This window comes from Eptatretus burgeri, chromosome 16 (assembly GCF_056783735.1).
Source record: "Eptatretus burgeri isolate ZD-2024b chromosome 16, Ebu_testis_v1, whole genome shotgun sequence".
In the NCBI taxonomy this organism is placed as follows: domain Eukaryota; kingdom Metazoa; phylum Chordata; class Myxini; order Myxiniformes; family Myxinidae; genus Eptatretus; species Eptatretus burgeri.
In genome coordinates, this window is record NC_140976.1 from 18,398,031 (window position 1) to 18,423,350 (window position 25,320).

Below are 25,320 nucleotides of genomic sequence, written 5' to 3' on the forward strand. Positions count from 1 at the left end.
AAGGATGACAGGTTGAGTTAACCCCACCTGGTATAAATTCAACAGCTGAGCGGGATTTGAACTCAGGACCCAAGGATCCAAAGCCCACCACACAAGCCATTAAGCCAACACCAGGCATATTGCTGAATGGGATTTTTTTTAATTTGTCGATCAGAGATTCATTTAAATACATCGGAAGATGGATGGAGTGCAGAATAATTGAGAGTGGAGAAAGGGAGTGTTGCGGCAGATGGAATTTTTAGACACAGGATGAAAGAAAGGTCGAATTGAACACAAGATTTTTAAGAAGAAGAACCGGGCGGGAGGGGAAGTTAAAGCATTCATTGAAAGAGACATTTTTTTTCTTCTTTTTTTTAAGATTGGGGAAGAGGGGGAAGAATAAAGGAAAAGTTTGAGGAAAAGGTTGTGAAGGTGTGACATGAAAATCTTCACAATCAGAGTGGGATTTGCAGGGAATAGGGGAGATAAGGAAGATGAAGAAGTGGTACAGGAAGTCACGTGGGGTATAAGGGAAGAATGGGAAAGGTTTTTTGTTGTATTTTTTGTAATATTTTAAGATATCAAACAGAGGGTATAGTTGGGAGGAATAGGAGGAGGGTGGAGGGAAAGGTGGAGAAAATAAAAACTGATGGTAATAAGGAGAAAACACAAATAAACATGATTGTGCACATAGACGGGAAGACGGATAGGCCTCAGGGAAACCCAATATGACAAGACTGATGAAAACTCACTAAATAGCACAAATTTTTAGATCCTCGTGGAGAATCTCTAAGTCTTACTCAAGTTGTTGGTCATCTTCTTCTTGTGGACTTGTTTCACAGCCTACAGTTTTCATTGAAACTTCCTGAAACTTGGCATATATATGTAAAATACCCTGCGCAGACAGTAACCATCTACGATTTTGAAAATTCCTCCGAGAAAAAAAATTATGATGTCAAAATATCTCCGCTAATGGAAATCGCCTAAAAAATTATTTCCGAAACTAGGCAAGCTTTTTGAATTCTGTTTGTGGGAATCGAAGAGGGCATTAGCAGAGTTGAATTACCGCACATATGATACATCACTATGACGTCATATCAGTTTTATGACGTCATTCCTATTTTTTGACATTTTTTGTTTCACAACCCAGAGTTTTCATCGGATCTTTGTGAAACTTGCCATGTATATGCAGAAAGCCCACGAGCAGGCAGTAACCATCTCCGATTTTGGAAATTCTTCCTAGAAAAAAAGTTGACGTCATAATATCGACGTTAATGGAAATCGCCGATACCATTATCTCCGAAACTTGGCAAGCTGTTTGAATTTTGTTTGCGGGAATCAAGCTGGGAATTAGCACAGGTAATTTATTGCAAACCTGATACATCACAATGACGTCATATTCGTTTTTATGACGTCATCATTGAAAGGACGAGGATCTTAGCTCATTTGAGCTTGTTCAACAAAACTGAACTAAGAACACACAGTAAACACAGAGACAACAAAATAAAGTCAAAACGTGACAAAGCCCTTCACATTTAGTGGCTCTCAGCCTTATTTTGGGCGAATTTCAATTAATAACCCCTCTCCCCCCATCCATGCTCTAATTTTTTCTCCCCTCATTAACCTTCCCCAAACCCACCCCCCCTTCCTTTCCAAGTTATTGTATCCCCCGGCATCTCCGTCATTCCTTCTTTGCATTTTTTGTTCCATTTCTGTTTTATCTCCATGACTTTGCCCTTCTTCATGCTGTTTAAGCTTTTATCCACTTTGTTTATCCTGTGTGTTCTCCTCCTCACACCCTTGCTCATTCTCCCTTCTTCAGAGTCTTTCCCTCCACTCTGCTATTTGGCATGTTCCCTCCTTTCCACTGTGTTAGTTCTCTTCTGTTCTGCATTCTAGCTCATCAACGAGGGCCTCGACTTTGTCATTGGCTGTTTGTCTGGCCAAATGCTGTGTTTTCTGGTATCTACATGGCAGATAGGTCATGGAAGCATAGATCCAAGGCATTCCTGCTCATTGACCAAAATCCTCTGACTCTGTCCCATGTGCTGCAATTGAGACAGCACTTCAGCTCATCTCTGCAAAGCCAGATCACCCAAATTAAAGTACCATGGGAATGGATCAAAAAAAACACTGAGGACTCATCTATATATTGTGTGTGCATAATGTGGGAAGAAGAGTGAGTGTGGTTGTGGAAACAGTTGTTGCAGGGGTGGTGGTGGAAAGAGGTGAAGAAATTGAGGCAAAATATTGAAGAGAAGGAACTGAAGGTGAAGGGAAAGGGAAGAAAATGGAGGGTGGAAGGATTTTGTGAAATAGGAAGCTAAAATGAGAGAGGATTGAAGGTGAAGACATGAGGAATGGGATTGAGAGGGGACAGCGGTGATGGGTGGGGAGAGGGGGTTCAGGACTCTTCCATGTTGTAGACGTAATATATAGATGATCCGAGAGCACGGTGCCAACACAGCATGCAAAAGTGATACAGTAGTTCTAGCAGCCTCTTCCACTGCGCACTCTCATTGTCCCGACTGAGCATTTTCCTTCGGTCAAGAGTGATGGAATTCATGACCAACCAACCAGATATCTTGCCTCCAGAATGAAAAACAAAACCACTCGGCACACCCCGTAAACCCAATCCTTGTGTGTGCAGTAGAAATTACGCAAATACATATTTCATTACCTATATTGGACTGTAAACGAGGTCTTCAAGAGACTTTCTTGATCATAGCTCCATTTCATTTCACAGTTGAGGTCCACGGAGTGCACAGTGACGTCCCAGGGTATGGAGAGCAGCTTGTCACCTGGAGTCCCATCACCTGCACACAGGCACAGAAGTGTCATTTGCCATGCTGAGTACCAACTTCATGACCTGACTCAATCCGACAAGTGGCTGCGGATAAAAAGACGAAAGTTCTGTGGAGACAAACAGACAAAGCAACAAACGGACCCAAATGCAATACCCTCTCCTTCGGTGAGGATAATGAAAAAGTGTTGCAGAAATAATATTATTTGCGACATCTTTTAAATGTCAAGTTTGCTCACTGGGATTGGTTGCGACCATTCAATAATCTATTGAGATTTTTTTTTTGTATACCTTGTCGAGGTTTGTATGAGAGCTAACACACAACACACAACAAGGGGGGCATGAGACGAGAGGGGCGGGAGTGGGAAGGACAAAACAGTGGGGAACAGAGACACTAGGAGATCTGTGGAAGGGAGAGGGATGGGGCAGGGAACACGGGGAATACAAGATGGACATTACAGGGACTTTCAGGAAGGAAAGCAGGGAATTTGAAGGAGGTGGGTTTGGGGTGGATTATCGGGGGTAGAAAAGATCGAGGATTTGGATGGGGGATGATAAGAGGTGGTGGTGAACAGCTGTTTTGAAGGCCTGGAGGAAAGAATGGGATTGAAGAGAGTGTGGGAGTTTATTCCAAAGGCGGGAAAAAAGAGGAATAAAAGAGTGAAGGTGAGCAGTGATTCGTGATTTTGGTAGTTTTACCAGAAGGGGGTTGTTGGCAGACCTTGAGCGCCCTGCGGAAATATGGTGGTGACACATTGCAGACAGGGCAGGTGGGCGAGACCGGAGAGGAGACGGGAGAAGAAACAAAGACCACCGACCAACCTGCGGTGAGAGAGTGAGAGGCCCAAAGACTCAACCTCATTGCGGGAGATGCCAATGATCCGAAATGCCTTGGTTTCCACAGCGTGAAGCCGAGAAAGGTGGGAGGCAGGAGCACCAGCCCTGAGGGGAGAGCAGTGCTCCATCAGGCTGTGGACGAAAGCTTTGTATGTGCTCAGGAGCTCAGGTGGGCTGAGGAAGGATTTTGCATGACGGAGGATTCCCAGTCGGCGACTGGCTTTGGAGGCGAGGTTTGAAATGTGGCTTTCCCGGGAAAGATTATGGCAGATCGTGAGACCCAGAAGCTTTAAAGAAAGGACTTCTTCCAAGGGATTGTTGAGAAAGTATATGGGGGGGGGTTGCAAACGGTCCTTTTGGAGAGACATAGTGAGAGTGTGAGATTTGTCCGGATTGAAAGACATATTCCACGTGTTGGACCAGTTTGTGATTTTACCCACATCTGCAGTGAGTGAAAAACGTGTTGCTTGCCGGTTTGAGGGATGATGGATGGTACGGCAGAGGGTGGCGTCATCAGCAAAGAGATGAAGAGGATTTTCCAGAGAGTCGGAGAGATCATTGATGAAAACCAGAAAAAGAACAGGGCCCAGAACGCTACCTTGAGGAACTCCAGCCTGGACAGGAAGAGGGGATGAAAGAACTCCATTTAGGGCCACACGTTGACTGCGACAGGAGAGGAAGTCTGCGAGCCATGAGTGGAGATGGCCTTGGATACCATAGGAAGAGAGTTTGGTGAGCAGAGCAGGGTGCCAGACCGTGTCAAAAGCACGTGCTATGTCCAGGGATACGGCTTTGATTTCATGTCCGGCATTGATGACGTCCATCCATTGTTGGGAGAGCAGAAGCAGCATATCCAGGGTAGAGTGACCTGGTCTGAAACCAAATTGATGATCAGAAATCAAGCCATTGGAGAAGAGGAAGGATTTACTGTCTGAAGCGATGATGGATTCCATAACCTTGCTGATGATTGTGAGAAGGCTGATTGGTCTGCAGTTGCAGGGATCTGTTTTTGCACCTTTTTCTGCAGGGCAATGATGTTTGCTGATTTGCAAGCAGATGCCAGATGGCCTTGAGCAAATGAGAGGGTGAATAGAACAGAGAGAGGCTGAGCAAGAGCAGAAGAGCAGGTTTTGAGGACACATAGGCTGATGCCGTCTGGACCGGTTGCAGAATCTGAGTCGAGGTTTGAAAGCAAACTCTGCACTTTGTCAGGAGAAAAGGACACAGAGTCCAGGGACAGTTGGGTGCGCTGGGTGAGCTAGGTAGAGAAAGCGATGGGTTTCGGACACAAGATTTCGATGCAAACAACGAGTTTAGGCATTCAGCCTTTTCACGTGCGGTATCAGCAGTGCGGCCATTTGAGGGAAGGAAGGAGATGGAGGGGGAACATACAGCAGAAACAGATTTGATTCTACGCCACCAGGGTTTGGAGGAGGGAGAGAGGTTTGAGGGATCAGACTTGAGCTCAGAAAGATGTTGTTTTCTGGCTCTCCTGAGGGTAGATACACACTTGTTCAAATGAACAATGTGTGTGTGTGTGTGTGTGTGTGTGTGTGTGTGTGTGTGTGTGTGTGTGTGTCTGTGTGTGTGTGTGTGTGTGTGTGTGTGTGTGTGTGTCTGTGTGTGTGTGTGTGTCTGTGTGTGTGTGTGTGTGTGTGTGTGTGTGTGTGTGTGTGTGTGTGTGTGTGTGTGTGTGTGTGTGTGTGTGTGTGTGTGTGTGTGTGAATGGCGCTATTGTATGTTATAATCATACTTTTTGCAATACATCGAGAGCACAGCAGCTGGGTTGTTATTTAGTCCAGCTACTTTTTGCCCTGCGATGGACCATTTGAGATCTCATGGGTGAGGAATGTTAAAGACACAACTAGGAGGTTGGTCATTTTGGAGATACAGTTCTGGCAGGAATTGTGAGTTTGGCCAGGATGCTCACAATGGCATCTTTAATGATCAAACATTCAATGCAAGCGGACGGCAAAATCAGCCTCACGTCCCGTCCAAGGGAAATGTGCCTCACCCACCAATCAGTGTGCGTAATACACCAATCAGTGTGCCTTGTACACCAACAGGTGTGCCGAATACATCAATCAGTGTGGTTAATACACCAATCATTATACCTAATGCAAAAATCATTGTGCCTAATACACCAATCAGCATGCCTCTTGCCAAATACACCAATCAGTGTTTCTATTGTCAAATGCTTTTTTGAGTAATTTGAGATATTCAAGGACTTTGAAATATTTTTTATCCGCATCTCCTGATCGGTGGCTTTCCATAACTTTATCCCGGAGGTGTTTTGAAAGCTCCTTGGTGTTCATAGTTGAGTCTTCGCTGTGAAATACATCACCCAGCAGAGGAAACCAACAGGAATAGCAGAATTTTATTCTGAAACTGGAAGGGCACTCGGTAGAGCGCATACCTCCGCCCTATAATTCCTGATCCACAGGAACATATCTGGCCCAATACATTTTTGAACGAGAAGGGCACTCGGAAGAGTGTACGCATACCCCCACCACGCAATGCCTGTTACACGAGAACATATTGGGCCCAATACATTTTTGAACGAGAAGGGCACTCGGAAGAGTGTACGCATACCCCCACCACGCAATGCCTGTTACACGACAACATATTGGGCCCAATACATTTTTGAAATATCACGCTATACAGTACTATATCGTTTTTGGCCCTGTCTCTCAATGGTGAAGAATCACTTAAAAAATTATAGTAGTCGGATCCAGATTCAGATCTTCACCAAAATCGAATCAATTCTTCCTTGTCACACACCCAACTTGTCCACCAAGTTTAGTCTGAATCCATCCAAACTTTTTGAGATATCGTGCTATTTATCGTTTTTGGCCCTATCTCTCAATGGTGAAGAATCACTTAAAAAATATTCTAGTAGTCGAATTCGAATCCTGATCTTCACCAAAAACTAACCAGTTCTTGTCACACATCGAGCCTGTCCACAAAATTTCATCCGGATCGGTCAACAACAACAAGAGACAGACAGAAAGACAGAAAGACAGAAAGACAGAAAGACAGAAAGACAGAAAGACAGAAAGAGTGAAAACATAACCTCCTTCACCTTCAGTGGTAGAGGTAATATAATCAGAATCACTACAATTTAAACAGATGCAGGCCAATTAACTTGGTGTGTGATTTTGAAGGTGATTGGTTACACCTGAGCTAATTTTCAATTGCTGTTACACGGGGGGGGGGGGGAAGGGTGGACACTTATCCAACCAAGATATTGTAGTTTTGTATTTTAATTAATTTTCTAAAATTTGTAGTATTTGTTTTTCACTTGGAAGTTGTGGGTTACGATGTGTAAATAAAGGTGTAAAGAGTCTAATTTAATGCAATTTAATTCCAGGCAACAAAGGGTGAAAATTTTGAAAGGGGGTGTTGAGTTTCTGTTGACACTGTATATGCATATGCGTGGAGGGGGAGTAGGAGTTGATGGCGGTGAGTATTTGGTGTGGTGGGTGAAAGAGTGAGTCAAACATTCCACCATATTTGTCTGCAAGTGTAATACGAGATGGCACCCAATGGCACTGTACACCTCGACAGCACAAGCTTGACGTTGTTTAACATAACTCGTTTGTTTGATAAACAACAACAGTGAACTCGAGGGCTGTGACTGAATTGCTTTACATGTTTGTTTAACTGTGTTTCCTTGCTTACCCAGCTCGGTTTTGACTCATGTAAAGGTTGGCTCGACTCCTGATATAATCAGATGACACCAAAACTGATGGAAAATGTGCCAGCAGGTGCAATGCATCGAAGAGCATACCCACAGAAAGGACTTAAAGCCAGCTCACAGCCGTCTCTTCTGAAAAATCACGTGATGTATGGCCTCCCTCATCAAAATAAGTCCTTCGAACTACCGCTCTGGTGATATACAGGTTGAGAGTGGGGTTGATAAAATTGTAGTTCAACTACTCTGACCTTTTCTGGTCTGTAACCTTCAAGGGTAACTTGTAACCTCGGATATGGACGTCAAACTGGGCATCCCGTCTGCCAACATTTAGTTGCTGGATGTTAAATATCCCACGGTGTCTTCCACGAATAGTAGGTGAGCTATCTCCGGCACCCTGAAACTAATGACAAATTCCAGTCCGAACTTCTTTGGCGTGATTCACCTGGCCAGCCACTTCGTGAAAGGTTTTGGCCAAAAACTCCCCCGCCCCGGCCAACACAAGAACAGAGGAATAACCGTGACCTTTAAAGATCAAGAATAAGAAGAATAGGAAGAAGAGATGATCCGCAAAACGCCGAAACAGTCGATTCTCGTGCGGATGGCAGTCTTAAGGTTAAATCTGGTGGTTAACACACCCGAGTGGAGAATGTGCTGACGTGCCGAACCAGATGTAAACCTCGTCAGTGGTTATTAAACTTATTCAAGCCGATTTCGGTCTCTCGGCCAGGAGTTATCAACATTCCGAACGATTTTTACATCATCGAGGGCAAATACGTCAAGAGGTGGAGACGTCCTCTTAAAGAATCCCAATAATAATTTGTGAAAAAACAAGAAGGGTACTCGGTGGAGCACGTACCTCCGAACAGGCTGAACCGTTGACGTTTGTATCCCACTGATAGTCCGGATCTGGATTCGGACCTGAACCAAAATCGTATCGACTTGTTCTCGACACCTCAGCAACTCATCCACCAAGTTTTGTCATAACTCGTCCACAACTTTTTGAAATATCATGTTATATAGTATATTATATCGTTTTTGGCCACATCTCTCAATGGTGAAGAATCACTTTAAGAAAGGAAGCAATGCTCAAACATACAGAGCCATACAGAGGTGGAGGGAGGTGCAGGGTGGGAGAGAGAGAGAGAGAGAGAGAGAGAGAGAGAGAGAGAGAGAGAGAGAGAGAGAGAGAGAGAGAGAGAGAGAGAGAGAGAGAGAGAGAGAGAGAGAGAGAGAGAGAGAGAGAGAGAGAGAGAGAGAGAGAGAGAGAGAGAGAGAGAGAGAGAGAGAGAGAGAGAGAGAGAGAGAGAGAGAGAGAGAGAGAGAGAGAGAGAGAGAGAGAGAGAGAGAGAGAGAGAGAGAGAGAGAGAGAGAGAGAGAGAGAGAGAGAGAGAGAGAGAGAGAGAGAGAGAGAGAGAGAGAGAGAGAGAGAGAGAGAGAGAGAGAGAGAGAGAGAGAGAGAGAGAGAGAGAGAGAGAGAGAGAGAGAGAGAGAGAGAGAGAGAGAGAGAGAGAGAGAGAGAGAGAGAGAGAGAGAGAGAGAGAGAGAGAGAGAGAGAGAGAGAGAGAGAGAGAGAGAGAGAGAGATAGATCATGGTGGATGCTGAGCGCACGCAATGGAGACCCAGGGAGCCGCCACGGTGGAGTGAATCCACCGCAAAATCGAATCAATTCGTCCTTGTCACACACCCAACATGTCCACCAAGTTTCATCCGAATTCGTCCACAACTTTTTGAGATAATCTGCACAAAAACAAACAAACAGACAGACAGGGTGAAAACAAAACCTCCTTCCACCTGCGGTGGCGTAGGTACTGTAATATCAGATTTTGATTAATTAATGACTGCACAATGACATTTTACATGGGAAGCACAAAACGCTCTTTGATACGCCTAACCCTATCGATGAAATGTTCGCCTAATAATCACACAATGAAGGGTTGTCACCCGAAACGTCAGATTCTCTCATTGGTTCTCCAAGCTGTCAACATACCCCAGTCAACGTCCTGTTGATGTCATGCATTGTTCTACCTGTCCACAGATGCAGATCGACATGAGTTATGGAGGATCCAGGTGGGGTTCACCAGGTGCACGTGAACCACCCCTCCCCTCCACCCTTACAATTGTGGCACATGATCATCGTGTGAGATATCACTGGAAAATCGGCAATGGCACGTCTTTTGCTTTCAGATCAGGACAGGTATGGGAGCATGTGCCGGAGAAGCACGTCGCTGTATCCACTTTCCTCCGGTACTCCAGGGGCCTCCGTCTGGCGATACCGCAGGCAGATACATAGTCCATCCCCATCTGCTTGAGATGCCGATCAACCTGCTGCAACAACGAGGAAAATAGTTGGCCTATTCGCCTCCTCCACTCATGAGGCTCCCTCGCTGAGAGATTCTGGTGAGCAGGATCAGCATTAGGAAAACGAGCCACATGTCCATACAGCCGCAGGTGACACTCACGGACAATGCAGGTAACAAATCTCTTTTGAGTCTCTCTCAGCAACTGCTCATTGGACACAAAGTATGACCAGCGATAACAAAGGATTCTCCAAAGAGATCTGGAACCAAAGGAATTGTCTCTATCTCAGATTCCTGGTCAGAGTCCAAGTCTCAGATCCATAGAGCAAGACTGGAAGCACTAAGGACCAGAAGACTTGGACCTTCGTCATCCGGTACAGGTACCGGCAATGCCACACGCTATGATCTCGTGAATCCATAACTCCCCAGGCCCAACACAGACATCTATTGACCTCTGGCTCACAGCCAGCAGAGACATGAATATCACTGCCAAGGTAAGTGAATATCTCCATGACCTCAACATCCTCACCACAAACAGGTACAGACAAGATAGCAGCATCCAAGAAGTCATAGAAAGCCTGGATCTTAGTTTGGACCCAGGAAACCTGTAATCACAGTAGCTCCAACTCCTCATTCAGCACCGCAAGGGCCCCCAAAAGGATATCAAGAGTCTCTGCAAAGGTGACTGCATCATCTATAAAATCAAAGTCAGAGATGGTGACATTCCCAAACGACATTCTCTCCGACATCCTCCCCAGAATCCAGTCCATACAAGCACTGAAAAGTGTGGGGGGCAGTACATACCCCTGCCGAACACCAGTAACAACTGGAAATAAGTCGGAGATGGCATCACCACATCTCACAGCACTCTCAATACCAGAGTACAGTTCAGACATCAGATTGATCAGTTTTGCTGGCACCACATGAAGACCAAGAATCCTCCAGAGAGAGAGCATCCTGATTCACTGAATTGAACGCTTTGCAGAGATCAACATCGGCTGCAAGCAGCCCCAGCTGAAACTCTCATCTGCATTCAGTGAGGACCTTAATGGCAAGGATACGGTCCATGATTGACCTCTTTGGTGTAAAGCCTGACTGCTCTGGGCACTGATGCTCAAGCAGACGGTGGTGAACCCTATCAATATCTTAGCAAAACCTTACCTGACACTGAGAGCAGCGTCACCCCTCGGTAGTTGTTGCAGTCCTGGCAATCAACCTTCCCTTTTCAGAGAGGGACAACAAGGCTCCTCTTCCTGTCAGTTCGGATCATTCCAGGTAGAACACAGAACTGCATCCAACGACATGATCAAAGCATTTCCACCAGCGTTGACAAGTTCACTATGGATGCCACAAATCCCAGGAGCTTTACCCCATTTCAACCGATTCACTGCAGCCTGTGTTTCCACAAACAAAGGTGGATCACAGTTGATTGGAGGATCAGAAATAGAGATAGCAACACCCCTGACATCAAATTCAACAGCTGGTGAATCAGCCTGGTGCAGTCACTTAAAGTAACCAGCCCAGCGGGCCTTCACTTCGGACTTGCCTGTTTAGAGCCCACCAACCTCTGCTCAAACTGGAGTACACTGAGGGACTGGCTTGGAGGAGCGCAATGCACAACTTCCCCTGTAACCAGGATGACAATCACTTGACCACAGTTGATGATCTACCCCCTCACAGATTCCTCATATGTGGGTCTCCATGGGTCTCCATGTCCACCCTCACCTCACTTGCCTCAACTTCCTGACCAGCTCAGCTCTGCATTAAGCCTGCCCCTGCGACTCAGGTTAATGGTATCCAGTGTCCCTTGAGACACCAAAGTTTTTCTTCGCCCTCCGGTGAGTTCCAAGACAACTACCGGCAACATCAGGACGGTGGTCTTGAAGGCACTCCACAACTCTTCAGGATTCCCAAAAGCACTCAGACCCCCCCCCCCCCAAATCCCCACTCAGCCTGTTCAAGAACTCCTAAGCTACCCTCTCATCCTTGAGCTTGCCAACATCCAGCCTAGGTTGGGATGGTACCATTCTCCTGGATTTAAGCTGAAACTTCAGAGTTGCTACCACAAGCCTATGATTGGTATTGAGGATCTGAGCACACCGGTAGACCCTGCCGTTCTGGATCACCCTCCAGCGACCATCAACGAGCACGTGGTCAGTCTCCATTGCCACACCACCAGCGTTGGAATACCAAGTCCAGCGATGAGCTTCTGGGCTCTGAAACCATGAACAAGCCAGCCTAAGTCCATGAATTCTTGCAAAGTTAAGGAACTTAGTGCTATTCTGGTTCACATTACCAGACCCATGGGGACCAACATATATCTCATAACCATCCCTATCAATTCCAGTCGATGCATTGAAATCCACCAAGACTAGAAGTGTATCTCGTCTGGGGCACTGATCAACCACAGACTCGAGCGTGGCGTAGAATGTCCTTCATGGTGAGATCACTCGCCTCAGTCAGAGCATAAACAGAGACCAAGGAAATGAAACCCAAGGAGTGACGAATCCTTCGTCTCGTAATATGCTCGTTGACCGGTGTTACCTCAATTATCATTGGAGTCAGCATATTGGACACAGCTACAGCAACTCCTTGGGCATGGTAACCATCAGACCGACCAGACCAATATTAGGTGAAACTACCCACCATGATCTCACCACTCTGGTCTCTGAACCTCAGAGAGTGCTGCAATGCCGATGTTCAAATGCTTGAGCTCAGATGATAAGAGAGACAGGTGATCGTCTGCTCTTAGGGCGAGGACATTCCAGGCACCCACCTGAAGGGACCACCTCAGGTTAACCAAGGAAACTGCAGTCTGGTGGACGACACCTCAGCACCACCTTGAAACACACGACCACAATCTGACCCAAAAAGGTTACCCTACGGTTTTCCTCTTGTCATCAAAGAGTGGGGGTCCCGACGGCTTTGTCTCAATCCTGTCATCCGGTGAGCTGCCCTACCGAGGGCAGCTTACTCAAGAGGTACTCCGACAGAGTGGGTTTTCAATTTTCTTTGCAGTTTTCTTAGGTTTTACGGAATGAAGGGTTTTACGGTGGGCAGAATACAAATCCTGCAACCAACTTCCTAAAAAACAGTAACCCGACTGCAGGAGGACGTCTGCAGACACAATTGGGCACGAGATATGGATGGCCATTGGCTCACAAGGAGCTCCTCCGCCCTTTGACAGGTTTTGTTTTTAATCCTGCTGGGTGTCCATATCCAAACACCCTCCTCACCAGGAAATGTGGTGGGGGAGACCGTTTGGTCGCCAACAACCCGACTATAAAACAGGTTGGTGCAGGTTTACATGATACCTGTAGCAAGTCTCAAATCTGATCTGGCCTGACCTGACCTGATACAGATCTGATTTTTCATTCACTCGGTCATTGATCTGAGCCACGATACTTTTCGCAGCTGGTTCTTTCTGGCTCCGAAGAGGACGGTAACATTTTCGGGATCGTATCCTCCAACAAAGCACAGTCCAATCCTGAACTATTTCACCAGGTAATTCAAAGTTTCAGTGGCTACATCGTCCATTTTTATAATTAATGATCTGATGATCCACAATGGCGAGTCTCAGTTTTGAGCTCAGGGTCATTTCGCCGCATTTTGTGCTTGTCCGTTTGATATTTTCATTGATTTGCTTTGGAAACATTTTGTGTATTTGCATTGTTGTCGCAAAGATTCCAAAATCTTCAGCTTTTCTTTGGAATCAGTTGGTGAGAGGCCTGGAGCCTTTTCGTTAAGTAGCTCGATATTCCCAAATTTTCCTGTAGAGAATGTAAATTTATGGTCGGACATTGCTAGCTTTGGATAAATTAACTGTTTTTTCCTCGACGATTACATTGACCTGACCAAGACTTGGTGGTATATTTCACAATATGATAACATCTTAACTTAAAGTGAACCCCACCCTAGAAATTTTCTGGATCTGCCCCTGACTCGCCTGCACCAACAAGACTGGTTCTTCATTCTAATAATCACACGTACTCATCCAATGGCCTTTCAATCCTTCCATGCAAAAGTGGCCGCATAAGATGCGTGACCACATTACACAGGTTTTTCTGCATTGCATTTTTTTACGTGCCGAGGCTGAAACATCAGGCGATGGTGTCTGTCATCATATTCCAGCGATAACAACATTCCATCCAATGATAAATTTATCCATGAGATGTGGAATGTATGATTGAAAGACTGATGAGATAAGTGTTCCGAAGAGCATGCCAAACTGAGCAAGGTAAACAATGACCCACACAACACGTATTGACTACTACTACTACTACTACTACTACTACTACTACTACTACTACTACTACTACTACTACTACTACTACTACTACTACTACGAGTACTACTATGACAATTTCCCTTCTTGTGAGTCAGGCAGAAAACTTTAGTCCAAGCCATTCACGAAACGGCTGGCCAGGACTGACGTTCGATTGCTCGTGACAGCAATTTTTAACGCCCACCTGCTAGTGCTGGAAAATGGGAGGCCCAGTTTAACGACTACCTGAGAGATGGCACACACATCGATGCCTCGCCATGCCTGCGAAACAACAGAATGGCAGTTTATATCTGCATCAGGATTCAAATCCAGGTGAGACGGCTCAGAGGCGAGTGCATGAGCCTCAAGGCCGGTCCTGCCATCCCCATCAAGGGCATCCAACAGCAGCATAGAATTTTGGACAACTCCGATAGTATATTTAACCTCTGTCACCACAACATGCCTTGAGGCAGATCCGCAGATTCAAGGCTGTGCGACGTGTTTGCCGCAAAGTCGAAAAGTTATTTGTGAACTTTTCAACCTCGCAAAAAAGTTCACAGCCATGACACACAGTGCTTACGAAAAAAGAGAACACTTTAAACTTTTCAAAAACAATTTCCACGTGTATATGTATATAAGCAACAATATTGGGAAGTTACAGTTGTACTATGACATACCGTCGTAGTCGGTCGTTGCTGCGCTGCCCAAAACCGACGTGAAGATGTTGAAGAAGGCGAAAGCTAAAGAGAGTATTCCCATCGGTAGAGCCGGAATCTTCGATGGGTAGACACTCTTTCTTCTCCCACCTGCAGGTCTCCAATATCCACGTGGTTTTTATGTTAAATGAGCCTCGACTCGCATATTCAATACTTTTGTTTTTGGTTGTGTAAATTTTCGCATGTACACACTCGTGTTGACATGATGCATGTAGTGATGACACACACAAGTTGTTTGGCGTTGTCTTGACGCGTGACGTAGTAGGCAGGTGTGGTCGAGGTATCGTAAACACTGCAAGAGGTGTGCTTCTTTATTTGTTGTCATTTTTATTGTCTTCGTTCATTTACCTCTTACAAACACGCACTCTGAGTGGCATCAAGTGCCTGGCTCAACCAAATATATTACACAAGCAAAAGGTATACAACAGACACAACTGTCTTCAAAACACAAATCGACCCTGTTAGAAACCGTATCTATTTCATATGCATTCATTACAAACTGCTCAATGTACATACAAAACCCTTTTTGTCGTGTTTTATACAAGGATGTGCAAGATTAAATAAAGGGGGGGGGGGATCAAATTAATTAAAGAGACACAACCCGTTGGTAGCGACCGCGCCACCAATCCACAGGACACCTGCAATAAAAGCAGAGGATGTGCACAGGTGTTTACCATACAGACTTGGGTTGTTTGATGCCTCTTCTCAGATTTCAGGTCAAATACACCTGCCTTTTGTAACAAATATCCTGTACCAAAAACCACACCGATAAATGATTACGACGTAACGTTGATCAGTCTATTCACAAGGTGTGTGGGAGGGCGCGAACATCTCGGATCATCGGCTGAACGACGAGGAAACTTCATTAAGAGGGCAGAAGATTTCTGTCATAGATGAAGGATGCAGGTGTCGGTGAAATTCTTCGTTATCATTCTTTCATAAAGTCGAGGCAAAAACAATGACTGTGAGATGATTTTCCCATGGTGGTGAGCTTTAGACTACAGCATCTGCAGGTCATCTTTATCACTGTCCATTTTCTCATTACGACGACGAGATACGTACATCACGTGTGCATTCATCTGCCAGTCTTTATACGGAGTTTATTGAATTATGGTTTTGTTTCACATTACAAGTATAATCACGTAGGTGCACTTTTCTGCCACTTTTAAAACAGGGTTTAGTGAATTATGGTCCAGTGCATGGACTTTGGCACAAATTATCTTCCTTTATACCCTGCAGACCCTTACCTCCAACACCATTGTTCTTGTTTCACTGCTCTACGTGACAAGGTGTTACATTCGATTTGACCTTTGGGAGATGACCAGATACTGCCACACATGATGGCCTCCTGAATAGCAGACAGACTATTCCAAGTCTGAATAGGCTTTTCCAATTAAGCAATTCCCAAAGTCACTGTTACTTATTGTTCCTGTGTCCATTTTGGTGCTACACACCCTGGCACAGTTTGTATCACACAATGCACAATGACCTTGATATAAAAGAAGCTTTCCAGACCCTGGATGTTTCCCAAGGTCTTCAGCTGTTGGGTCGGCTCCTCATCAAGGAAGATCTACAACTGTGTGGCATGGTGGACCACTGGCCTGCAATTCAGTGGTGGTTTTTGAGTTGGGGTTCAGTTGTGTCCCACACAATGCCAGCAACCTTGGCCATGTTCTCTCCAATCTGCAAGCTTTCTCAGGCAATTGCATCCCAAGAGTAGCATGATGAAGCAAAGAGATAATTTGTAGTGGATTGATTGATTACCTTAGTTTTCTTTTTCTCTGTCAAATACACAAAGTGCCCCAAGTTACTCAACTGATAAGCACTTCCACAAGGTCTCAACATTCTATTCTCTCTTGTTTCGTTTTGGACAGTTGAAATTATTCCTCTTTCCCTCCTGATAGATAGCTGCGTTCCACCCGAGAAATTTCCAAAAGGCACTAAACGGTAACTTGGAAGGTACGCTCTGCAAGGTCTCACTAGGCCTTGCCACCTTTCAGCAACACCAGCCTCTGATCATCGTAGAAGGAAACAGGTGTGAAACTTCAGACTTCCTGAATGCTTATCAAAGGAGTTGTGGGCACAGACTGCAAAGCAAGAAGGAAAAGCATCCATTACATTCAAAAATATTTTCTAAATCGACCATATTCCCATGTGCTCACACATAAGCCTTAATCTCATGAGGTCGTGCATGAAGTCAGAAAACATCTATTCCTTCCATCACGTGTGGCTTTTCATCTCCCTCAATCCTTGACAGCAGCTTTTATATTTGATTATGGATAATATAATGTGTTGTTCTTTGCAAAGAGCAGGATGTTGTGTTTTGGTGCTCCAGATAATTCCCCCTGCATGTGCGAAGTGAAAAGCGGGATTAAGCATTTGCTTCACTTTGTCTATCTGACTGTCTGTCTACAGACGTCAGTTTATGATCGAGGAACAACTTAATTTCCATTGAATGTTATATTTTGAACACTGCAGAACATGAATCGGAACACGAACCGGACCATGAACCTACAGTTTAGCAGTTATTTGGCTCTGAATTTGGTAACTTGAACGTAATCTCGTCCCAAATGTGCATGCGCACATAAGAATAAGGTATTTGTTTTTTTTACTCTGCCTGCCTGGCAGTCAACCAAAATTGAAAATCATTCCAAACAGGAAACTTACTGTTTTTAGGGATATCATAAAGGACACAAACAACAGGCATGAGGTACTAATGTAACGTGTAAAAACAAGGTGGTGTGAAAGACCAACAAGGTGGTGTGAAACCAAACAAGGTGGTGTGAAAGCATCAACAGTGGTAAACTTGTGAAAAATGTTTTGTTTTTCCTACAGCCTTTAAAATCTTAATTTTTAGTCCTGTACTGGTTTCAATGGAGGGGACTACAGGTTTTCTCTCCGTTTATCCATATGTCCATCCATCCCACCTGTGGTTTTTCAGACTTTTTTCCCATACCCTTTCACAAATTCAACTGAAACTTGGTACATGGCTTTGTTATGATAAGTTATTGAAAAATTTTGCACTTCAGGGAGTTTGGTCAATTCTTCACAGAGTTATTCCCTTTTTAGACTTAGAAAAATATCACATATTATTCATGGGTCAGTGTTGAGCTTTCCTGACTCCACTCCACTGCTTTACACCCATTGGCTGGACAGCTGGCCTGACTACACCCCAATAAAATCATGTGCCACTAATTGCATGAAGCAGTGCAGATTGGCAGGCCGCAGGCCTTAAAGGCTAAGCTGTTAGTCCATGGCCCAGTGCAATTGGAATGATCCTCGGTATATAACCACAATGTATTATATATGAACATAAGCCCTGCACATGTTTTTGCTTTTGCGAATAAATGATGGGTTCGAGAGTTTCTTTCTCTTCATTTTGGTTCCAGTATCGGCTCTAGCGTGCATTAAAGCAAACTAATTTTTATCTCCGGTTTTCTATCTTAGTTGTCATAATTGTTTTTTTATTCTAGTCTACAAAATGTATCATTAATTAAAATCGCTTTTCCTTTTATTTTGCCAAATCGACCCAAACACAGTGGGTTAGACAGTTTCTTCTTCTTCGTTCTAGTTCGGGTATCGGCTCGAGTGTGGCTTAAAAGCAAACAAATATTTGTTTCTGGATCATTCATTGGGGCTGGTAGGGGAAATGTATTGCAAAGCAATTCTCACTTTTGTTTCAATTGATTTATATACTTGAACACCGTATAGCAAAAATCGCTTCTTGGCAATTTCAAAAACGTTCCATTTAACAGTACTTCACCAAAATATTACGCCATTTTATGTCATCTTGAGCAATCAGATTTGCTGCTCGCTCTCTGAACCTTGGGGAATATCGAGATTCAGACAAAATGGCGGTTCGTAGGAAATATAGATCGTACTCGAAAACGCAATAATCAAGGGTTTAAAAGACCGTGCTTATGTCCTTTTTCCTCAAGACTGTGTGGGGTAAGGTCTTCTATGAACTCTCTAATTTTGTCAAGTTATCCCTTCTCAGTGTTCTCACATTCAAGAATGCGTTCCACAGAGTCTTTGGTTTGTGGCTCAACTGCAACTTCATATTGTGAAACAGGGATTAAATGATATCACAAATAGTCAGATGAATTTTTATGTGTTTACCTTGTGCACCCACATGCCAATTCATCCCTTGGAGGTACAGTAACTGCAGGTCACAAGTAAGAACACAGTAATTCAGGTTGAATGCCGCATAACCTGTCCGACCGGTCCTATGACAAAACTCCAACGATGATGAAGGAAAAACTTCAAAGATTGAAAAAACTCCTTCAAGAAAGCTAAGAAAAACAACTTTTTTTTAAAAAAAAAATTACTTAATGTAATAGGAATGCAATGTTAGATGGAAAATAAAAAATGTTTGTAGAACTTGTAGTAATTCGTTTACCGAGGCTGTTTGTTCACTGAGCTCATACATCGATGTTCAGAGAACAGCTAAATAATAGAGTGTGACAGGTTTAAGTACTGAAAATGGACTGCTGTGGATGAGTGGCCATTGCATGGACAAATAAACAAAGCGAGAAAGACTATAGAACAAATTCAGGAAAAGTTCCAGGGTTCAATCTAAGGAAGCAATGAGCTACGACCTTGCTAGAATGAACATCAGCTGGAGTTTGAGAGGCTGTCGGTATCCAAGAGGCAGAAGGTAAAGATTAAAATGGAGTCGATTGCTCTTTGTATCCGAAAAAGGCCACTGTTCACCGGCATCTCAAATCATCCCCAATCCAAAACCACGATCTATTGTACCCGAGTTAACCCAACACCCCTCCTTCTCCATCCACAAAAAACCTCCTTCAAAATTTCCCATTGTTTGTCAAAGTCTGCCTCTATCTTGGCCTTCAACTCTGCTGTTGGTGTTTCCTCTCTCCCAACTGTTCCTTTTGTCCTGGTGTGTCCTGATCCGCTCATCCACAAGCCTTGACTACGTCTACAAAAAAAAGAAAGAATCCGTTCACATGTAACATGCGAACTACCAGGTCAGTTTGTTTGTAGTGGACAAAATACTGCCAGGACATCAACCATCCTCGAAGATAGCAAGCAGTTTAACTGGTGTCAAGGAACCTCCAGGAAGACCAGACCACGAGCTACCCACAATCCAGGCAAGATTTTGTAATTTGTTCAAGGTTCCAGCGATAACTCGCTTACTCTTTATAAATGACGTGGGATCTTTCATGGACTGAACACTCACTCATTAGACGTTGCCAATGACTGTCAGACGTGTCTTTACCTTACTTTGTAGGTGTTCCACAGAGGGTTGCCGTTGGCTTGGTTGTGGAGGCCTCTTTGCCTTGTCATTGCGACTTGTATATGATGAATCATTGTCCTTGATGATGTTGTATTGCTTGAAGAACAGTGCAATGACGGCTGTGGGAATGGCAGACAAGTCATATTCCATGTTTGTTCTAAATATAATAAATCGACGTCCATTCAACCCAAATGTGTGTGTGTGTGTGTGTGTGTGTGTGTGTGTGTGTGTGTGTGTGTGTGTGTGTGTGTGTGTGTGTGTGTGTGTGTGTGTGTGTGTGTGTGTGTGTGTGTGTGTGTGTGTATGTACACGTCACATCCATATAATGAGAAAACCGCGTACTGTAGTCAGTCATCCTGCAGTCATCTATGCCTGGTGTTGGCTTAATGGTTAGGGTGGTGGGCTTGGGATCTTAAGATCCTGAGTTCAAATCCCGCTCAGCTGTTAAATTAATACCAGGTGGGGTTAACTCGGCCTGTCATCCTTCCGAGGTCGGCAAAATGAGTGCCAGCATGCTGGTATCCTGTGTCTGAATAGCAACCTATCCAGGATTGTGCCCAATAGCCAAGGAGATTGTTGAAGCAGCTCCAACGCTCTGCACAGAGTATGGTCCCAATCTCCTCCTCCTCCTCCTCATCCTGAAGGTCGGAAGGCAATTGAAATGAATGCTCCAAAACCATGCCCGAGATATGATATTAAAAGGAGGTGATGATGGTATGATATCATGGAAAGACAAACTGCAAGCATTGTTTCTTTCTTGACTCGACCATTAAGATTAGAAATTTATTAAGTCGTAGTTTTGTCACCGCGTAAAGTCCCTCACACCAATAAATATTTTTACGCAGTTTATACAAGACATTTTATGGGGCAGGTTTCCTTACCTTCATGACCATGTAAGATGCACTCGTGATTTGAATGGTCAGACTTTGCTCATAAGGTCACAGCTATAATCAGTGGTGTCATGCCAAAATGCGTCTGCCGTGACATCATCACCAGATCTACCGTCACATCAACATTTAACATGACATTAACCATTAGATTTGACTCCCCCAAAATGTGTGCTAAATTAAATAAGCACATTTCACCAAAACAAACAAAAGCTTAACACCCACCTCACCCTCACAATTAGGAATACACTTTTGAGAAAAAGTCAGATCAATTTAGTCTCTAACCACTGTGTTTCAATAAAACTATGTATTTTAAGAAATAAAGAGAAGTTTATAGATATTTTTAAAAAAAATTTTAGTGCCATGTGGTAACGACTCGAAAATTATAGGTCTGCACATTTTCCTCTAAGCTGTGTGGCCTGGTTCGAATCCCGAACCAGATAGAAACTGTTACCCTGGGGTCTCGCAGGCAGAGCTAGGCATTGTTGTGAGCCAAGTAAATTGAACTGATGTTAAACTGGATGTCCCAACTGCCGGAATAAGTTGGTGGACGTTGAAGATCCCACTGTGTTCTTTGTGAAGAGTAGGCAAATTATTACCGGAATCCTGAACGAATTACAAATTCTTGCCCTGACTGGCTGAGAGAAAGGAGATGAAAAAACACACCCAGCATGACCCTTGATCACACGTTGTTTTGGCAGCACCGACACTGTTGAAAGAGAAGGCTACATTTCTAATGATGATGGTGATTACAGAAATCCTAAAGAGGTTTTGAACGCCACATTTAGAGAAGGTCACATGGGGGTCAGGCCCTAAAGCTATCTTCCAACAACCATTCCACAATGTCTAGTCTGATTCTCTATGGTATTGTTAATAATCTGGTTATTGTTCATTTGTGTAAACAGGGTTTTTTCACGATGTGTAAAGATATCTCTGGCTGGCCATTAAGAATGACAGGAGTATAATTTGTTCTATAACATAAAAATAAATCAAACAACAGCTTTTAACCAGGCATTCGAGAGACCTGCTTCTCTCTCCATATAGCACGTTCCAGAAAGTTATTGATCTTGGCATCAGTGATAAGTTGATCAAAATTCTTGCCAAGTTCACCATTAACGGACTTTCAACTCTTAGCCCGTGACTTCTACCAGCACAGCCAAGCCCCCAGCAAATGACACTACCCACGGCCATGAGCTGCATAAGAGAACAGAAAGAGAAGTAGAAGAAGAAGAGGCATTGACTGTGGGCAACTACATGGTTGATTTGTTTTTTCTATTGGTGGTTGACCATTTTAATGGACATGCGTTCAAGTGACATGACAACAAGAAATCTTTTTTTTTAATTTATGATCCATTAATTTTCCAAGAAATTGAGGCAAACCATCTCATTGCACCTGTTGCTTCATCCTATAAGTAAGTAACGGACTGCAGGTGGACAGTTTCGACCTGCTGCTCAAGTCGGCTTGAGAGACAGCATGGTGGAACGGGGTTCAGACACTGTGATTGCCCATAAATTATGATCATATTGGAGACGACAGTACTCCGCACTCGAATAAATTGTTCGCCTATTTACATCGTTGGCCTTGTTTGATTTGTCTTTCTTTTTTATTGATATACTTTAAAAAATATTTTGGGGGATTTGTGTCCACTTTCAGCAGCTCCATGCTTCAGGACTTGTGCAATCTCTCAACAATGTGTGCTGTGTTGTTGATGTTGCAAATCGATTTCTCACTTTTCGATTTTATTTCCTGTCGCTAGTTTTCCTACTTTATTTACCATGTGTATAGTGTATACTCTTCAATCTGCGTGTTGCCTTTCTCTTAATATATTTCACTTTTATGTAATCGCATTGAAAATGGGACAAGATGTTGAATTTCTGCTTTCAGTAATTTTCCCTTATATCTCCTTGTTCGTATTTTTTTTACCTCCACCACCGAAGGTAGATGCAAGTTATGTTTTCACCCCTGTCTGTTTGTCTGTGAGTAGGATATCTCAAAAAGTTGTGGACAGGTGGGATGTCTGCCAAGGACAAATTGATTCCATTTTGGTGAAGATCTGGATCTGGATCTGGATACGAATTTTTTTTTTTTTTAGTGATTCTTCACCATTGAGAGATAGAACCAAAAACGAGATACAATAAAGTATAGCACAATATCTCAAAAAGTTATGGGTGGATTGGGAATAAACTTGGTGGACAGGTTTATTACTTGGCAAAAAAACTTTTGGCCAAGTATGTTGATCTGCAACGTTTGTCTGTTTGTCTGTCTATCTGTCTGTTTTGTCACACGATTTTTGGCCACAGTTTTCAAGCAATCGTTCTGAAATTTTTTGGTATGTAGGTGACTGGCCAAGGACAGCAACGTACATTTTTGAAGATCCGAATCCAAATCCAGATACAATTTTTCAAGTGATTCTTCACCATTTAGAGATGGGGCCAAAAATGATATACTCTGCAGCATATTTTTACAAAAGTTTGGATGAGTTATAACAAAATTTGGTAAAAAAAAAAAAAGAAAAGAAAAAAAAGTTGGTTAGGTGACAAGAACAGGTCGATTCGATTTTGGTTCACGATCCAGACCATGAATAGAAATTTAGACCCGGATCCAGATCGGGTCTATCAACGGGATACGACACGTAAATTGTTAAGCCTGGAAGAGGTATGTGCTCTCCCGAGTGCCGTGCTGTTCTTGTTGCCCTCGCCGAAGGAGAGCGTATTGCATTTGGGTCTGTTTGTTTGTCTGTTTGTTTGCTTGTCTGCACAGAACTGTGTCTGCACAGTGCTCTTCTCTACAACCACATGTCAGATTGAGACGAAATTTTCACCATCGGAGCAACTGCTCATGTGGAATGTTTTATTGATAATGATGATGTCATAAGTCACGTTATGTGGTAGCCATGTTGGAGAAACGGAAAACTTTGGAACTCTATCTCTGAAACCTTGAAACTTGGCGCATGCCAAGTTCTCCTGGGGAATAAGTATGATTTTTTTCTGACATCATAGATGCTTTCGTTATGACGTCATAATTGCATATGTAGAACGCCACATCTGATCATTATGAAAAATTTGAGGGTCATCTTGGGATAAAATGGTCCGCAGAAAAAAAAAAAATTCATGACGTCATCGGTCACCTGATTCGCCAGCATGTTGTTTTTAAATAAACAAAAAAAAACATTCAAAAATCTATTTCTCTGAAGTGGCTAAACAGATCAAGGCAAAATTTTACACGTATGACCGCTTCACCATGAAGAACAAAAGATTCACACATAGGACATCATAGGTTACACGGTTTGGCAGGCATATTGGATTTACCCTAAAACCTACAAAGATCTTCTCCAGGCTGAACTGTTCCAGGGGAAACTTCACACAAATGTTCCCAAAGCTTTGGGGATACCAGGGTATTCATGAATAATTAATGTCACATGGTCGGGTAGCCATATTGAATTGAGTGAAATTCTTTTTAAAAAAATATTCTCTTGAACCACTTAATCAATCGACATGGAACTTCACAATTATGATCTGGTAGTGATAGGGAATATATGTATTAAATTTCAATCTGATCAGATACATGGTCTGGCAGCCAGAATTATTTAATCTTTTTGATCTGGGTTCTTTTTGATTATTTATTTATATATTTATTTATTGAATAAGGCTCACTTGGCTGTGCCTGGATGCGTTTTAGGGTAGAGTAGTAGCAACTGAAACCCAAATCCTATCCATGTTCCTCCTGATGATTTCATCGTTGCTTTTTGCTTTTTCAGGTTCTTTCTGATTTCTCCAATGCAGGAATGTAGCTGTTTGGTCTTCCATTTGATTTAAATTTAATTTATTTTAATCCAATTCTAAATTCAATTGAATAATCACAAATGACATGGGCCAGGGTCAGGTGTCTGATCAAAGTGGGGTTGCATCAAAGCGGGACGTCTTGGTGCCCGGTCATCACTGCAAGCAGTTATAAAGGAGCGGTTCTAATTATGTCTCTTATTAATTATGTAACACACCAGCACACAAACACCACACAAAACTACACAAACACCACACAAAACAAGCCCTGGCAAGGCTGTGCAATCTCTGATTGCGCATTTTCTTGTTCACAATGTAACCATTTTCAATGATGCCAGAGCCAGTTAATCACCAAAGCAGGAAGGGAAATTTTTGAATTAACCTATTTTATCTCTTTCGGGGTTGCCTACATAATATTACACATATTTTGAAGGAGTAATGTGAAAGAAATTGATAAGGAAGTTGTTTGAGTGTGTGCGGGTGGGGGGGGCTAATAAAGTTTTTAAAATGCTAAGTAAAGGAAGGAGAAGATGTTGAAAAAGAACTTCCAAAAGATAAAAGGGGACATCATGCAAGCCTGCAGTACAAGTGCCACCCAAATGGAACATGAGAGCATGCGCTCATTGTGCCTCAATGGTATCCTTTAATCTCATCGCCCAGTACATCTATGACCTATCTGATGCTCCAGAAAAACTTGTTTTCTGCATTTTTCAGACAGTTCCCACGTGGCAGACTATCAGCAACTGCTTCTCACACTGCACACCGAGGAAGGATCACGTGCTGATCTCACACATCATTCCAA

General features: G+C 43.5%; 2 protein-coding genes across 8 annotated transcripts in view; both read right to left on the reverse strand.

The window, feature by feature from the left end:
• The window catches only part of LOC147010629 (interferon alpha/beta receptor 2-like), a 38,687-nt gene extending 23,886 nt beyond the window's left edge, over window positions 1–14,801 (reverse strand). The window contains exons 1-2 of the mRNA XM_085860586.1: window positions 14,556–14,801; window positions 2,660–2,795 (exon numbers count right to left, since the gene is read on the reverse strand). Coding sequence (XP_085716712.1) covers window positions 2,660–2,795; window positions 14,556–14,637 — 218 coding nt within the window. The 5' untranslated portion in view covers window positions 14,638–14,801. The remainder of the gene's footprint in view (window positions 1–2,659; window positions 2,796–14,555) is intronic.
• Window positions 14,802–16,346: 1,545 nt separating this feature from the next.
• LOC147010630 (fibronectin type III domain-containing protein 5b-like) overlaps window positions 16,347–25,320 on the reverse strand; it is an 89,337-nt gene continuing 80,363 nt past the window's right edge. For 5 of the 7 annotated variants that reach the window (XM_085860594.1, XM_085860591.1, XM_085860588.1 and 2 more), the window contains 2 exons: window positions 19,839–19,970; window positions 16,347–16,681 (listed from right to left, as the gene is read on the reverse strand). In XM_085860594.1, the coding sequence (XP_085716720.1) occupies window positions 16,611–16,681; window positions 19,839–19,970 (203 nt within the window). In that variant the 3' untranslated portion in view covers window positions 16,347–16,610. Of the gene's footprint in view, window positions 16,682–19,833; window positions 19,971–25,320 lie in introns of all 7 variants that reach the window. The other 2 variants (XM_085860593.1, XM_085860589.1) reach the window with 1 other exon arrangement.